The sequence below is a fragment of the Chelmon rostratus genome, chromosome 21 (genome assembly GCF_017976325.1).
Source record: "Chelmon rostratus isolate fCheRos1 chromosome 21, fCheRos1.pri, whole genome shotgun sequence".
In the NCBI taxonomy this organism is placed as follows: domain Eukaryota; kingdom Metazoa; phylum Chordata; class Actinopteri; order Chaetodontiformes; family Chaetodontidae; genus Chelmon; species Chelmon rostratus.
Window position 1 is genome coordinate 8,492,279 of NC_055678.1, and position 16,915 is coordinate 8,509,193.

General features: G+C 41.9%; 1 protein-coding gene across 6 annotated transcripts in view; it reads left to right on the forward strand.

Moving 5' to 3' along the window:
• The window catches only part of pald1a (phosphatase domain containing paladin 1a), a 55,924-nt gene that overhangs the window by 31,382 nt on the left and 7,627 nt on the right, over positions 1-16,915 (forward strand). For all 6 annotated transcript variants that reach the window (XM_041963263.1, XM_041963261.1, XM_041963262.1 and 3 more), the window contains one exon: positions 12,583-12,738. In XM_041963263.1, coding sequence (XP_041819197.1) covers positions 12,583-12,738 — 156 coding nt within the window. The remainder of the gene's footprint in view (positions 1-12,582; positions 12,739-16,915) is intronic.

A 16,915-nucleotide genomic window follows, 5' to 3' on the forward strand; every position in this document is an offset into this window, starting at 1 on the left:
GTTTGATTGTTTGCTACCCCGTCAACCCCGTCTTTTTGTCTGAGAAAATTGGCCTTTTCTAGTCAAACGCCTATTGACCATTGATTATACAGTACATTCCTTCTGCAGTTGCTTAGTTTTTGCTTATTTTTGAGACTTATTTTTGAGTTGGACACTGTTTGATTGTTTGCTAGAGCTGTTAAACATTTGATTTTAATATTAAAGGAAGGTTAAATGTATTCAGATAGAGATCATAATCCACAAGACTTTGCTTGTAATGTCATGATAAAGTATCTGAACTTTTCACATTTGTTTTCAAGCCCTTGGCTAGATAGACATAATGGCACAGATTTGATGTGTGCTGGCGTTTGAATGAAGGTGAAAATACCTTTTTGTGAATGTAAACGGAGGTCAAGGCCTGAATACGTTCCACAGATTGCCAGGGACAGGTGCTCAGATGGTGAAAACAAAATGATTGGATGCTGAAAAACAGCGACTTTACAGTTGTTAAGAGCCACATGACTAATAGGGAGAAAAATGGTGGGTGGTACGACACCTTTTTATTCACAGACTACATCTCTGGTATGGTTTTTGTGATTCAGACAAATTGTTTGTGTTGTTGGGCATGTCTTTTTTTTTTTCCAGAGCCTGAAAAATGGCGGTAAGCGTGAATGAGATGTGCTGCTGTAAGACCACCTGACAGAATAAACATTTAATTGGCATTTCTTTGAGCAACCTGACAAATCTGAAATAAACTGCTTCTAGCAACTTGGCGCGAGAGGATAGATATGTCACAGCTGATCTTCTTCCAGATTAGATTAGATCAGATTATTGACTGAACTGAAAAATAAAGTGTACACAAATGTATGATGAATCATTTTATATGAATATATAATTAGAACTATATGAGAGGTGTCATTTGTAGTGGTTAGCACATTCCCAATATCAACTTTGTAAGGTGAGAATATTGTGTATCAGTGCTCAAAACTTGTTTTTGTCGCCCCCAAGAGGTAACAAAAAATCTGTTATTGCAGGTGCAAAGTAAAAGTATTAGCTCTGTATTAGACTTGGCTCCAGCTTTGTCTAAACTCTACTTCGCTTGCCTCTGATAGGCATGGACTATCCAATTCGCTTTTAATATTTAGTACATTAGCATTTGGTACAGCCCTGATGTTTGCTATTGTAACAGGATATAAATGTTAAATAATTCCACTTGCTGTAATTCGTTTTTTATTTATTTTATTGTTGTTGGCTCAATAGCGCCCCCTCGGGAGCTATAGCGTGCCACCGGATCGGTTTAGCCCTGTCAGTTCCCGAGAGGCCTGCTTGAGGTAGGTTGTCGTGCACAGTACGGGCAAATAAATGGCTATTGGTATGATGAACCCTTGTTTATTTTATAAATGTATATGCAGTATGAACTACTGGGATGTAGAGTGTGTGAGGGATATGTCATACTACTCCATTAAGGATGTCACTGAGGTTTTTATGCTAGCTATCCAGTAGCGTTAGCGTAAATGAATGTGCTGCTCCTGTTATAGTGTGCTGTGCACGAGACGCCAGAGCCCGCTGACCAGACTGTTCTCATGTTTACCAGGTCGGATAATAAACTGCATAAAAAAAGACACTTCAGCTTCTCGACTTCTTTAAAAAATATATACACAACGCAAAGTCGAGTGAGTTTGAACCAGCCAGTGACAGAGTGTGACTGAGCATGGTTACACTATGTTTGTATAGATGTTTAGCATTCTTGCGAACGTTCATGTTGACATGCAGCATGTGATGTCTAGCATGTAGCATGTTTATGTTTAGCATGTTGTTAGCATTAATCTAAAAGTCCAGCTTGGGAATCTGATCATTAGTGTAGAACTAATGTGTTAGAAAGGTGTAAAATGTTTCCTGTACGGTGCTAGATGAAATCATCAATTCATGGTAACACGTCCGTAATTATTGGAAAATAGTGTCTGAACGAGCTGCACTGTGGCTCACAAACAGCATGGTCTTACCATCAGCATTGTGGTTCACTCAGGGGGGGAAAAAAAAAGTCAACCATCAATACATTTGCTGTCAGTTAAGCACCAGCATTGATAGAAAATGTCATTCATGGCCGAGAGTGCATATTGAATGTCTGATTAGTTGTAGCTCACAGACATACCACTTTAATGCCCCAGTGGTGGGTTTGCATGCGCAAGATATTTTGATAGCTCAGTAAATGATTGATTCACAGTGGGAGTCTCCATGTGCTCTGTTGCCAGGCATGTGCACGTACAGAATGTACCATAATGCGTGTGGTTAATGTGGGCAGATATTCCAGTCTCTGTGTAGGCTAAGTTGATGAGCCCTGTCTCCTCCTGTGGCTTTTGTAATCTCTGCTCTCCAGACACGTGATGCATTTCTACCCCGTCTTTTTGTCTGAGAAATTGGCCTTTTCTAGTCAAACGCCTATTGACCATTGATTATACAGTACATTCCTTCTGCAGTTGCTTAGTTTTTGCTTATTTTTGAGACTTATTTTTGAGTTGGACACTGTTTGATTGTTTGCTAGAGCTGTTAAACATTTGATTTTAATATTAAAGGAAGGTTAAATGTATTCAGATAGAGATCATAATCCACAAGACTTTGCTTGTAATGTCATGATAAAGTATCTGAACTTTTCACATTTGTTTTCAAGCCCTTGGCTAGATAGACAGACTGGTTGATGGCAGATCTCTACACACAGTATACAGATTGACACAGCTTGCCCCTAAAATCCACCTCAACCTCGACTTCATGATTTAATCAGCGCAGTGTGGCTGAGCGACTGGAAAAAGACAGACAGAGGATTGGAATCTGTAGAAACCATCAACATAAAGGCATCTCCTTCCTTTCCTCTCGCTGGCTGCTACATGGCTTCTCTGCTGCTTTTTTAAAAAAATGAGTTTTGGGCACCATCTTGATCCATAAAGATCAGCTCTGCAGCTTGAAGCCAGATGATGTATATAACTTGGATTGCTTTGCTACTGGCCAACCTGGCAGGCAGCAGGCTGGATGGGTGGATGGTCGGGTTTTCAGAAAAATGGAAGTGCATGTAAAAAAAAAAAAACATGCATAAGCTGGTTAGGTTCATGCAACCCAAAGGAATATAAAGAAATATGTTCATATACTTCTCTCACTTTTACACATACAAGCAGCTGGGGGATGAACACACAAGGATGCCAAAGGTTTTAGTATCTCAACTATTAGTATAATAATGTCTGATGTTTCTAATGCGAGGTACACAGTTTACACAGACCTAAGCACAAGCAAAGTTAGTTAGTTATATAACATGTTTTTTTATAGAAGGAGACAGAATGAAAAGAGACAGTGTTGATAGAAAAAGAAGCAACGGAGTTAGGCAAAAACCTGAGATTCAATAATGCGAGTCCATACCGTGGGGAAAACGTTGGGGATAAAGTTTTTTGCCTCAGCACAGGTAGGTTCAGAGATGAGATGGTGCTTAATGTACTATAAAATTATATTTTTCATGCCCACCGTCTATATTTTCAATCATGTATGGCAATCACAAGAGAGGAAAATAATAGCACTGTATTATTTTTAGAAAGTTATTTGATTGCCTAGGCTGGTAAAACGGGTCAGTGGTAATGAATGTTATCACCCAGATGCAAGTTGGCTCATACATTGGTTCATATTATTATGTGGCAGCTACCAGAGCCAGGTTATTTTTGCTCATTTAAGAGAAAGAATTAAATCATTCAAGAGTACAAATTGCTAATTTGTGTTAGCAAATAAATAGTTTATCTGCGAGGCAGCTGGATTAGTGAGATCAAAGATTTCATGACAAGAGAATCCATCTTGCCAGGCCTCAAGATATGAATTTGTGGCCAAACCACATCCGGTTCAGACCAATCAGCATCCTATGAGGAACTACTAGCAGCTACGGCTGTGGGCTCCTCAAGAGGCTAGCATAGATGCTGCTATAGCATCAGCTATATCAGAATGACAGATGGTGATAGATAGATGGTGGTTCCTCCCATCACATGTCAAGTACTTTTTAGAAAGTGCCTGCCCATTTCCAAACAGGAACCCTAACCCTCAAGTCACAGCTTAGCTTAAGAGCAACTGAATATAAGTAAGCCTTAGACTGATGTTCGAGATACCCTAAAATGGGAATAATACAGATTATTAACCATGTTTGAGGCTTGTATCAACATCATCAGAGCAAAGGCCAGAGTAAGGCATCTTAGTTTGAAGGTGAGTCACTCGTGAAATCCATTTTATGTGTCAGCCAATGATAGAGAGAGAAAAAACAGCAAGTTTTAATCTTTAAGCATTCTTTATTACTGTTTGATTTAAATGCCTTGTACATTGTCCCATTGCCATTCAAGTTATATATTTAAAATATGGCATCTGTCAGCCTGGATGGAAAGAAGTTCCAAAAATTGCTGTTGGGCCCTGGTTTGTAATGACCCCACCTGAAAATCAGCATGTACACTTGACTTTGAGTTGTCTGTACATTGAGTCAAGAAGCCATGTGTAGGCTGCCTGTCCACTCTAGACAGGTTGAGGTTTGGTTTAGGATTTGGGTGGGAGGTGTTCGTGAATGTCATGAATGGCTGCTTGTGTAAACCTGGGTGGGAAGGGCCAATATGGATTGGCCTTTTTACCTCGGCAACCCCATCAGCTGGTAATTGGCACCATATGTCAAGCAGACGGACCTCTCCTTAATGTGCTCTTCTCAGTCCAGTCTCCGACCGACCAGGGTCAACCTCCAACACTTGTCTGCCAGCATGCAGGGATTAAACTAAACTAGACTAAAATGGTTTATATCAAGGTGCAACGTATTTTAAGGCTCAACATTTTTTTCATGTTCACTGAAAAAAATATCCAGATCCTCTTATAATTATTACCATTGACATTTTATGTCCTCATACACCTGAATGTTGTTTTTTCCTCCCATGAAGCAGTCCTTGGCCTTCAAACCTCAACTGATTGCCTCTCGCCGCTCAAAAATCTACAAGGTACAAGTCAAGGAGACTTAAATTGTCAGTAAATGGTTAGACAACAGTTGTAAACACACAGACTCTGCAGCCAGTGCCTTCAGGCTCCTTCAGGCTTACAATGGTCACATGACCGACCGGGATTTCTTCTGGTGCTCCTGATGGCAAGATTGAGGGTTTTTTTTTTTTTCAATTATTTGTTTAGCCGCCACCATAGCTGGTTGGTCAATGAAATTCATCCACCACATTAAAAATTTACCCACATGGCTGGTGGCTGGTGCTAATTTCCAATCCTGGTCTGTCTCATAGCACAGCCTCTCGAGCAGTTAGCTGTTGGATGCTTTGCTCAAGGGCATCTCAGTATTGCCCCAGAGATGAACTGGCACCTCTCCAGCGACCAGTTCATGTTCCATATCAACTGGTCCATGCTCAGCTTTAACCGGTCAAGCCAAGTCCTAGGGACTGAGGCTCAGGGGCAATGGACTGGCAAGGCACCGTCCCAGCAACAGTCCTACAGGGGGTGATGGCTGTCTGGGCTTGGTGTATCCAGGGCGATAACTAGGCACTCACTTAATGATGTACCAGCTGATTTAGCCATTCGAGACAAATATCAGGAAAGAAAATAACATCTGACATATCCAAAAATTGCTTTTTCTAGTCCTCTACTCTGCGATGTGAAGTCATTTGTCTTCCCTGATGTTTTTATTGCTGCCTTTTGAGTGCAAGGCAAAAGGTGAAATGACAAGCTGCCGTCTGTGAGAGATGTCAATGCTGTCAATGCTTGTCACACACATGGACAACACTCTAGAAAGATTCACTGCCGGAGATGGACAAAAATTGCAAGTGCTGTCAAACACTCTGGTGATAAATCAATAGCACTAGCTAGCCAGTGATTGACTAACATCCCTGTCAGTATGTGTGTTGAAGGAGAGGGGTGGGGGTTCACATTGCTGTGACCATAAATAAAAACCACTGTAGACCATAAATAAGCCTGTTGTACCAATGCTGAGCGCTCGTCATTATTGACGGGTCTTTGAGTGTATGCAGTTTTGACACAGTGAGATTTTCAGATTAACCTGTTCACCCTTTTACATCACGGACCACATGTTGGACTGCTGAACATGTGGAACCCTTTTATACCAAACCTTATGACGCGCAGCATCCCTGCTCACACAAGACGTGGGCCCGGGTCAGGCAGTATGTCTCATAAGTTGGTGGTGTTTATCTTTAATACACCTACACCTGCAGGCTGCAGGCTGTGACGCGTATCCGGGGATTATTGTGAACTTCTGTCTGACTCCGCTCTGACGTGCTTGAATTAAAAGGCGGAGACTGAAACAGTTGCCTGGGGCAGTTTTCGATCATTCACAAACTTATATCGAATGCATTTATGGTGTTGCTTCAAAGTACATCTCTTTTTCTCTAAAAATCACTTTCGTTTGGTGCAAAAAAAAAAAAATTGTTGCCTTGAAGTTTTGACTGCCTGAAGCACTTTTATTTTCAAAAAGAACAAAGTTAACAAGGGAGTAAAGAACGTGCTTCAAATTGTTTATACAAGCCTGATTAGGTTAATACTGATGTGAGCAACAAAGCAATAATCATTTTCAGGAATCGCTAAATCCATGTATGAAATTAAAGATTCTCTATCACTGAATCGGATTGAAAGCTTGAACATTCTCAAACAGTTTTCCACTTTATAAGTCATATTACCTGAAAATGCTGCATTAACTTTTGCATCCGCTGGCAGACAAAGCATCTTCTCCTCAGCAGCCACATTTCCAGTGTAGTTTTGAGTCATTATGCCCAAATGTTTTGTGTCTTACTGCATATTGAATGCAGGTTTTCAGCTCATTTAGATGTGGTTCTAGATGCTTTGTGGTGGACTTGACTCAGTTTACTGACTCTACAAACCAACGCTGCCTTGCACAATGTCTGTATTTCCTGACTAGTGCATATCAGCAACAGGAAAACCATCTCCATTTATCTCCCGCCGTCTTTTTTCTCCCGCTTTCTCTCACAAACAAAGAAAAACTAGTTTTGCTGTACATCTGTTACGATAAAGTAACAAATCAAATATATCATTTAATATAAATTGCAAGTCAGTTATCAAGAAATGTACATATTCAAAATGCAATATGTTAAAATTTTAGTGTAAAACAATCAAAAATGATCAACGCCTCTCCCTGCCCGGTTCTGTTGCCCGCTTTCCCGACTCCCTTTTTGGTGTCCGTTCCGGTGCTGCTCCCCACCAGCACCACCTGGCCCGAAAACCTCCTCATCCTGGGAGTCCGAAGCTCCTGTTCTAGCAGTGTGAACAACACCAACACTCCATCTGTGCTCCGAGCTTCCAGTATTGGCAGATGGTTTAAAATGAGCTAACGTTAGCTACAATTAGCAGCAGTGTGTGGTTCCTATGGTGATATGCTGCCCCCTATTTGTTTGGAGTATGAATTCAACCTTGGCCAATTCTTATATATTGGACATTTAAAATTAGAGTTTGACACTTTGGGATGAATGCTCGCTTTCTCACCCAGAGTTGGACGACAGGATTGATACCACTATCATAACGTGTGCTGAATATTAAGCTGGTGCCACAAGCCAGTTAGCTTAGCATGAATACTTCCCGTAGGGACTCAGCTAGCCTGGCTTTGTCCAAAAGTAACAAAATTGACCTACGACTGGACTTCTTATTGAAGGGATACATCTGAGAGTGGTATCAGTCTTCTCATCTAACTATCTGTAAGAATCAGAATAAGCATATTTCCCAACTCGTTGTGCTGTTCCTTTATCTGCATTCATAAGTTTGAAAAGATTGGATTAACGATGAGTTGAGGAGGGTGTGCACGCCGTTTTACATGTTGTATGTCCACAGAAAAAAAACCCCTTAAACTCCACAGAAACCGTCAAAGGGTTTCTAATCTGTACTGCTCGTATTGAGGAGAGGTAGATGAGGTCTTTCCAGTCATACATTTAACAGAACGCTGTCACTGCTCTCATTAGTGGTAACTCTGCCTCCACTTTTTCTTAACCACTCACTTTCAAATTGTCCTCGCTCAGAGCTCTGCTCAGCCGAGCAGCATTCCTGGACTCTCTCAACAATGGTATGTGGTCTGTGTTTGGCCAACCTCCCAATCCGCTCAGGACCGAGCAGAGCCGAGGACGTTCATCATCACACCTCAGCTGGTGGCTGAATGGTTTTCACCTCTGACGGCAAATGAGAACTGACCATTCGCCACTTTTTGTTCTGAAAGCACGATGCTGTGGTTCTCACCTTTTTTTTTATCCTCTCTTCTGTTTCGCCAACTCAGTATTTTCCTCTTTATCTTTTCCTCTTTATCTTCAAAAGATTATGAAATTGCTTTGCCTGTAGAACTAGAAGGAATTTTGAGCTCAGTATAGAGGGTAATGCATTGTTTCCAGACTTTTTCTTAGCTTCTCAGACAAAATGCTGAGAAGTGGATGTGGTTATTAGTATAGTGCATTGTCCCAGAACTTAAAAAATGTAATCCATGCGAATTCAAAGCTGTCAAGGCTGTCTCTTTTACATGGAATGGAAGAAATTTACTCTGTTTCTTCACCACATCTTCCCCAACATTGTTTTCTGAAGGAATTTCGGAGAGTGCACGAGAGGCCTCTCAACCACACATATGGCTCAGTCAATGCAGACAGACAGATGGCAGCCGCAGAATTGGGGTTGCGCAGATCGTAGAGGTGTGAATTATGTAATCTGTGCAAACTGATCTGAGCCCGTGTGTGTGTGTTATGAGGTCGGTATTTGGCCGTGGCTTGTGCACAGATAGCTGCCAGGCTTTGGCACGGTGGATTTTCAGGCTGGGAGATGAAATGCAGAAAGCCCCCTGGGGTAGCAGGGCGCACAGGGTGATCGGGTTCACCAGCGTTCACCTGCTCTGCCACTGTGGTCAATGTTCACTGAGCGAGATCAGAGAAAGCGACGTGCGTGTATGCTTTCTTTCTTCTTCTGTGTTCTGAGAGAGTTGATAGACAACAGACAGCACATCCTTTGTTTTCCTAGGTGTAGTTTCTCCTCCGCTCTGCTGCAGATGCTTGGAAAACTGGGATCCAACCAAGGCTGTTTGGGAATGGACAGGAAACCCCACTCATTCCCCCTCTCTCTCTGTTGCGTCATTCAGCTCTGGAATGATCGTATTATGGTGCACTGTGCACATTTCAAATTACCCTGAGTACTAGCCCACCTACTTGGTAAACTTTCATGATTCTCTGTGCAGCCCCCACAATTCTCCACCACACTCCCCTGATATGCTGCTAACTGTGAGCAAATAACCTTTTAACTCTGTTTCATCCATGGAAAAGACCTGCTTCGACTGCACTGATTTGACAGTTTTTGAGGCTGCAGGTACAGGAGATAAACTCACTGTGACTCTCGAATGACCACAAGCGGTCAAATTCTCATTAGTGTCAAGTGTCTGAAGAGCTGCTGACAGTCCATTGAGCTGGACAACACCTCATCCCGGCTTGTTACTCTCAGTTAACCCCAATTGACATGCTTTTCAATCCAGCACACAACTCGAACTTAGCCGCACAGACACACAGCTGGAAGGCAGACCTTTTCCCTCGATGCCTGGAAGTGCAGGGCTTTAAGCAATCAGAAAAAGAAAAAAAAGGAGGAGGGAAAACAGAAAACTCGCCGCACTGATGAAGGCCTGTCTGCATGCACCTCAGTGCTGCTCACAGGCTATAATTAAAGAGCTCAATTACCAACCTTACTCTGTGAGAAGTGGCAACCTGACTTTGTGTGAAGTGGTGTGTAATCGCGCTGTTACAGCACTGCTTTGTTGCCAAGTTCTGCTCTGCTAGGTTTCCTAAGCAAAACTTGAATTCATTTTTCACATTTTTATATGCACAGACATTTTTCCTCTCTCCCCTCTTTACAGTGCCTTTAGTCCTGCGAGAGCACTATTATCTTCCCTCTTGAATAACAGTCAAGGGAATTACAGAAGCATCGCATTCTTTGGATAATTGCACTGTTATCGTCTTTCTGACACTAGGGTTTTGCCATGAAAACTCAAATCATTTAGTAATTATGACAATAATAACCACGTAACTATAGTGTTGATTGATAAAACAGTGGAGTTTAAGGGCATTTGTGAATACTAGGGTGTACCATGGTAGATTTTGGTAGATGGCTTACCAACTGAGCTCCTTCGAAATGTCAAAACTACTATCTGCTGGCGTGTTTCTTCCAAGATAACAGTGGAGAGGAGATGAAAGAATGGCCTGATGGTCTGCCATCAGAAGTTTCTTATTGTCATGTTTTTCTAAGAGTTTATCAGCCGTATCACACACAGCTTGAAGTTGTCTAGACACAAGTACTTTGCCTTGCTTGTCAGATGACTGTGATCACCCACGTTGTTTAAATCACAAGGTATTGGAAGGTCTTTTAAGGCTGGGCTAGCGGGTGGTTCTACTATCTGACACAAGTTAAGTATAGACATGAATGAGCGGGATAGATGTAATTCATCATAACATGTGATTTCAACAAGAGTTGCAGTTGAAGTTTGTATTTTGTTACACTTGGCTGGGTTCATACAAGGTATATGGCAACATGTAAACCTGCATTTAGCATTTTTTTTGTACGTTAACACTGAATCAAATGACTAGCTTTTAGCCTCTTTTATCTCATTGTTTTGGTGCTCTTGCACATAGACTGCATGGTGCAGTCCATCTGGCTCTCCTTTACCCACATATTAAACTGGGAACTGCTATTTCTGGCAAGTAAGTTTAAAGAAAGACTGTATAATATCTGCCTGGCAAGAAACAGCAGAGAGTCAAGGTTAATAAGAACAGTGATGCCAACTTAACAATAGTAATAAAAAACATTATTTGTATTGCAGCTCAAAGTGCTTTCAACAAAGAACTCACATGCACCAAGTGCTTCACATGAGAAAAGACGTAGAATGAACAGGAAATAGAAAATTAAGGTAAAAAAGATGGAGAATAAAACGCCTTGATAGTAATGATAAAAATGAGGATGAAAATAGAAAGGTCTCCAAACCCAGCAATTTGAGACTTAATAGGCGAGAGCTCAGAAAATATTTCACCTTGTGAAAGCTTAGAAACTTTCCTGGTTAGATCTGCCAACTTTTGAGACCCAAAAAGCAAGTCACACAACATAGTTAATCAGTGGAGTCCTCATGAAACGGGCAGTGCGAGAGGCGTGGTGACAGAGTGGATGTTTGCAGGGCTAGTTGAACTACTGTAGCTGGTGAGCTATCGCATCAGGAGCTGGCAAGCACTTGTCAGTAACAAGAGCACTGACTTTGTTTTTAGGATTAAGCATAATTTCATTCATTACTCTTAAAACCATGCTCTTATGCAGACAAGACTTAATTAAAAATGGATTGTGCAACACATCGAATAAGCTACAATGGTGTCCTCCATTTTGAACCTTCTGGCTCTCCATACCCTCAAGATTGCTCGCTATCGGCCAACAGGAAGCATTCATGTCAAAATTTGAACTCAATGCCAAGGGTAAGCACAGATTTCCATTGGATTTAATATTGATTCTCTGTTTTTGCTTCATATGAACACCCACCTCCTAGACTCATTTTCACTCACTGACCTATACTCTTCGTGTCTCCTGTAAGTCCTTCATCTGAACTTCCATTGTGGCAGTTGTGTGTAAAGAGCAACACTCTGCCCTTTCATCTTCAAGTTCAAATAAATTTAGCGCCCCGAGCATCATGAAATGACAGCTTGGCACTCGTTTGAAGAAATTGCGTGAAACATGCGGAGAAGATGTGAAATCTTCGGCTTCTTGCCCCTTTTAGTCGGACCCTCTGGGAGTGTGTGCAGACCCTCTCCTCTCCTCCAGCAGCACAGAAACCTATTTTACTTTAAGATACAAACCTGCTAAGGTTTCATCTACTAAATGACTGTGGTTGCTGATTTTTAATTCATTTTCCTAATGTGGTTGGAGGAAAGAGAGTGACATTGTGAACTGGTGCTAAGAGCTTCCTCTTTTTTCAGTCTTGATGTTTTGTGTATTGCAATGGATTAGTCAAAGCTGTCGATGCGTGGCACACCATATGTGTTTATAGACCATCTGCTGGTGGAGCTGGTGGCCTGAGGGAGACTGAGATAGACAATATTTTGTCGGTGCTAAGCGGAAATAATGTCCATGCAGGCAGGGTTGGGGGTCTGGGGGGTGTATAGGATTAACACAGTGCAGGAATGAGGATGTTATATAAGATGAAAACATGCCCAATCTCACTGGTAAACTAGTTCATCACACGTGTCCTTGACTGCTGTTACTGTATGATTAACGTAAACAGAATAAGAAAAATTAGACTGACTCCTTGTGTATGACAGTATGACAATTAAATTTGGCTGGTTTCATTAATTTCTCTTTGAATTTGCCTTTTACTGAATTGTATTTCTCACTCTTTATTGGCATGTTTTCATGTTCTTCCCTTAGCAGGATCAACAACTGCCAGTGAAATGTGGCAGAGTTAATCCATATGCTAGTGATAGACCAACCACTGCCTGGGTTCTAATGCTTAACACAGCGTGAATGTAAAAATGTAGCAAAAAGCGTGTTTGTTGTGCCCGCTTGATATCCCACTACAGCTTTGATTGCCTCTTTTCTCAGATCAAAAGTGGTAAGACGGAGAAGGACTGTCAGCAGCTGCTGCTGAGGAGCCTGCAGTACCTGGAGCGCTACATTTACCTCATCCTCTTCAACACGTACCTGCATCTAGAGAAGAAGAACTCCTGGCAGCGCTCCTTCACTCTCTGGATGGAACAGGTACAGGATCTCTGCGCCACTTCTGCTGTTTTCTTTTATATACGTATGCGTTTTGACACTGAGGCGAGTAAAACCCAGACAAACGACAGGACATGTGATTGACAAGCAGGACTCAAGCACAAGAAAATAATAGTAATGCGTTTTCTATTAAGCCACTAAATGAATTTGTTTTGTGTCACAGTTAGAACTCCATGAAGGAAATGTCATGCTAATACTGCTGGCATTGAGTCCTTCCTTGAATTGACTTAGCCGTACAAACTAAGCCGTCTGCATGCAGGATCTGTACTGCGTTGAATATGCCAGGCATTGCCTTCAGGCACTAGAGGAGGTTCAAAAGACCTTTGTCATTTGCTGCTCTACACATGTAAGATTTGCTGGTCATTGCTGTTTCATTAAAATTGTGGCAGTAGAGCAAATCTTTAATTCCCCTAAAAGGTCATGTGTCAATAACTTGGTGAAAGAACAAAGGTGAGGGACAGTTTCTCTTTCTCACACTCAGTTTGTGCACGTTGTGAACTGGTTACCGGAGTTTCATTTTGGATTTTCTTCCAGGAATTTACAAGCTGGTTCTGGTTCTGTTGTGGCCTGGTTCCTCACACGCTGAACTTCATAACGTCTCGGCTCTGTGTTTTTGTTGGTACATTAAGCGTTTGGCCAGCTGTGCCCCTACAGTAAAGTCGAGAATTTATGTGCATTCCAAACAAATGAGTAGTCTGTAAGTGGTACCCACCACACACACAAACACAGACACACACACACTGCAATTAAAATGTATGTTGCAATATGTTAAACTCACATGTCGGTAAAAAATAAGCAGTTTGGCTGGTTGACAAAACACATTCAGTGTGATCACTTAAAGCCGCAGCACATAGACTGAATTTAAAATGTAACCAAACAATAAATCTACGTTATATGGCTTCATTTACATTTCAATGCATTTGGTTTTAATTAAAAGGTGTTATCCCAGCTTTAGCACTGAGGCTCAGCATAAGCTCTTGAATCACCTTTTTCTTTCTTATAGAACTAGCACATTTCAACCACAGAGCAGGCATTAGCAGCCTCTTAGCAGGATGCTTTTTCTTCAGGCTGAACGATGAGTTTTCCAAGTTTGTAGCCTCAAAGTGTCAGAATGGAGCATTTAAAATTTATATTACAAGCCTAGTCCATGATTTAGACTTCTGCCTGCAACTTCGCAGCCATTTTCTCTTGTTATTTTCCGGTCGACGTCCTGGAGAAACACGCCCAAGAGCCTGGAATGTTTGAAAATCACTGAATGAAAATCTCTTCCTTCTTCGTCCTTATTGAGGTGGAATAAACTGAAAGAAAAAACGCGGAATTCCAAAATAGACTGGAACAATAGCTGTGAAAACAATTGTCACAGAAATATACGCGGTCAATCGGGGCATATTCTTCCTGTTATGAATAGCAAATATATGTGGTGCATCAGAGTGACTCTAATGGCCCAGTTATGCCATGAGAAAATACAGGAGTGCCCACAGGGAACAGGAACGCTCCGCTGTAAAGCAGGCAACAGAAAACACTTGTCATTATTGGATATTTCTGAATTCTATCATCTCGGTAGCCTTTTGTTTTTGCGGGTATTCCTGTCTGCCTTTCTTTTGTTCCTCTGTCCTTCGAACTGAAATTGCCTAGTTGCGAGCAACAACTCCGTTCCACTATGGAGACAGTTTTCCTCATAATGGTTTCATAGCAACTATACTAAGTTTGAAAAAGACATATAGTGCAAATTATGAAGCCCATCAGGCAGAACTCTATCAAATCAGATTTTTTTTTTTTTTACCACAGAAGAAACACATTGTATTAGCGAGCAGCACCTTTTAAGTTGATATGGCGAACTTGTTGCCGAATAGGTTTTCTCATTCAGCAGTTATGGAGCAACATTACGATTCATCTTGGAGTCCTGTTTCTGCTCACCTGGCAAATGCAAATCCAATATTCACCCTCTATTAGCTCTGTTTTTGGTCTCCACCACCTCCGGAGCCTGTCTGTTTGGTGCTGAGCAGGGAATGTACAGTAAGTTTTTAGAGCTTTTTCACTCTAACAGCTGCCTGCTGCTTCACAATGAGTTGAAGCTCATGATAGATATCCATAAAGCCGAGGAGCTGCAGATTTAGGTGATGATTCTCAGGAGGTTCAGTATTTACAGATGTGAATACAAAGCTGCATGCAGACTATACCCCGTCTTCAGGAGCAGGAAGAGTTCAAGCCATCAGTCAGCCACAGAAGTCACTTGATAGGAATCTTAGTTGAGAGTATTTTAAGTGCTTGATTTTGCTTATTTTGTCTTGTTCTGCCCGTTAGATCATTATGATCATGAGTCAGCCACTTCCAGCTCATTCTGGTGTCTGGTGTAATGCAGTGTCTTAAGGTGCTGTAGTGACCTTATTTTATCCCAAATTATGCAATGCGTTTCTAAGCCTAAACTACCGTAACCATGTTTCACAAATGCAAATATGCCATTATAGGCAATTATGCTTAATTGGCTGCTTAGTATGAGTAATATTCATAATGATCATCTGCTAAATATGCACTACCAGACCTCAGTGGTGACTCCAAATCTCTGGCAGCTCTCCTGCATCTGCTGGAACACCTGGGGCCATGTGTGTCGTGGATGGCCAAAATGAGCCGGCATGTCCTTTAGATGTGGTGCTGCAGTCTGTTCTCACCTCCCTGGCTGCCAGGAAGGTGTGCAGAGAGGGATACGTGTTGTGGAAATTTATCAAGACAGCAGGTAAACCTTAGAGGACGCTTTGAGTTACATTAACTAGAGAACAGGGGAAATTGGAAATAAAGGCTCTGGTTCTGTCTACCACTGAGGTGAATAAAAGGCCACTATATAAGAATTTATGGTAAGAGGTTTTCCACAGCCAGGAGTGAACCACAGCTCAGAGTTTGGTTGTACTTCTTCAGCTTGTTGCTGGAGACTTGTGGTACATTATAAAGTCACTTTCTCCACTGACTTAATGGAAGTTGAATTGACAGCTACAAGTCTTTTGACGGAACATCATACGCCCTGGCCTACATACTGCAGATGATCTCCATCTTTAGCCACAGAGCGAAGTGTTGACATGCTGGTAACCTGCTGGGGGTGCTCGGTCACTACAGGCTTAAACTCATCAAAATCAAATTACTGTCCTGTTTCTGCTTATCCAGTAAAGTCTATTTTCTTGTGCGTTTTCTATTCTGCTCTTTAAATTTATGTCGGTTTTCAGCAGCAGAAGCAGTGGTTTCTTCTGGACTGAATAGAAAATAATCTTCAGCAACCCATTACAGCACTTGACAATCTTAGAGCGACAGAACATCTCTGCAAAGTGCAGTGTGGAAACGCAGCACAGAGCTGAAGCAGTCTGTTTCTGTGGCAACCATCTCCTGGAATTAGTCTTGGGATTGGATGACATCCTAAAGAGATCTTCATTCTGATTTTGATGTGTTGTTTGAGCCCATGGGACGCAGACAGGAAGAACAAAGATGTCAGCAATTCCAACTGCCAAATATCTTGTTTTGTTCCGTGTGTTTGATGCACATTAAGCTGTTCGCTCTGCCCTCATGGATTACATGGTCCGTTGTTTCCTTTACATCCTTTGCCTTCAGTGGATAATGTTGAAGTGAATCTCATGCGAATCGTTTCCACGCACATTGCCAGCAGCCTGACCAGAAAGTCAATGATTCTCCAAAGCATGCAACATGGCATGACATCACCTTTCCCAAGCTAAATAAAAATGAAACCACTCAGACTTTCAGATACTCCTTCCAGGACGAAAATCTGTTTAGAGAACATTTAAGAGAAAAGAGTAATCTCTTAAAATAATACGTAAGCACACATATGGTGCAGGAAGGCCTTGCGACATACAGTACGTGATGCAATTTGCACCCACCTCCATCAGTATTGTGATATGTTTACTGGCCCACTTGCAGCCGAAACTGGCAGCAGCCCAACCAATCTGACCCAACCAACCAACCCAGAGGCACAATCATTAGCCTATCACCAGTGACCGTGGCGGGATTATTAATGACAAACTGCAACGCCAGAGGCGGCGGTTGGGGGTCATTACCATCCCTGGTCGTGCATTTGAAGCCGCGGTTACACAACCTGCCCGATCTGAGTGGTACAGTCTGTCCTGCATCCTGCACTGGGTGTATGCATGTGTGTGTGCAT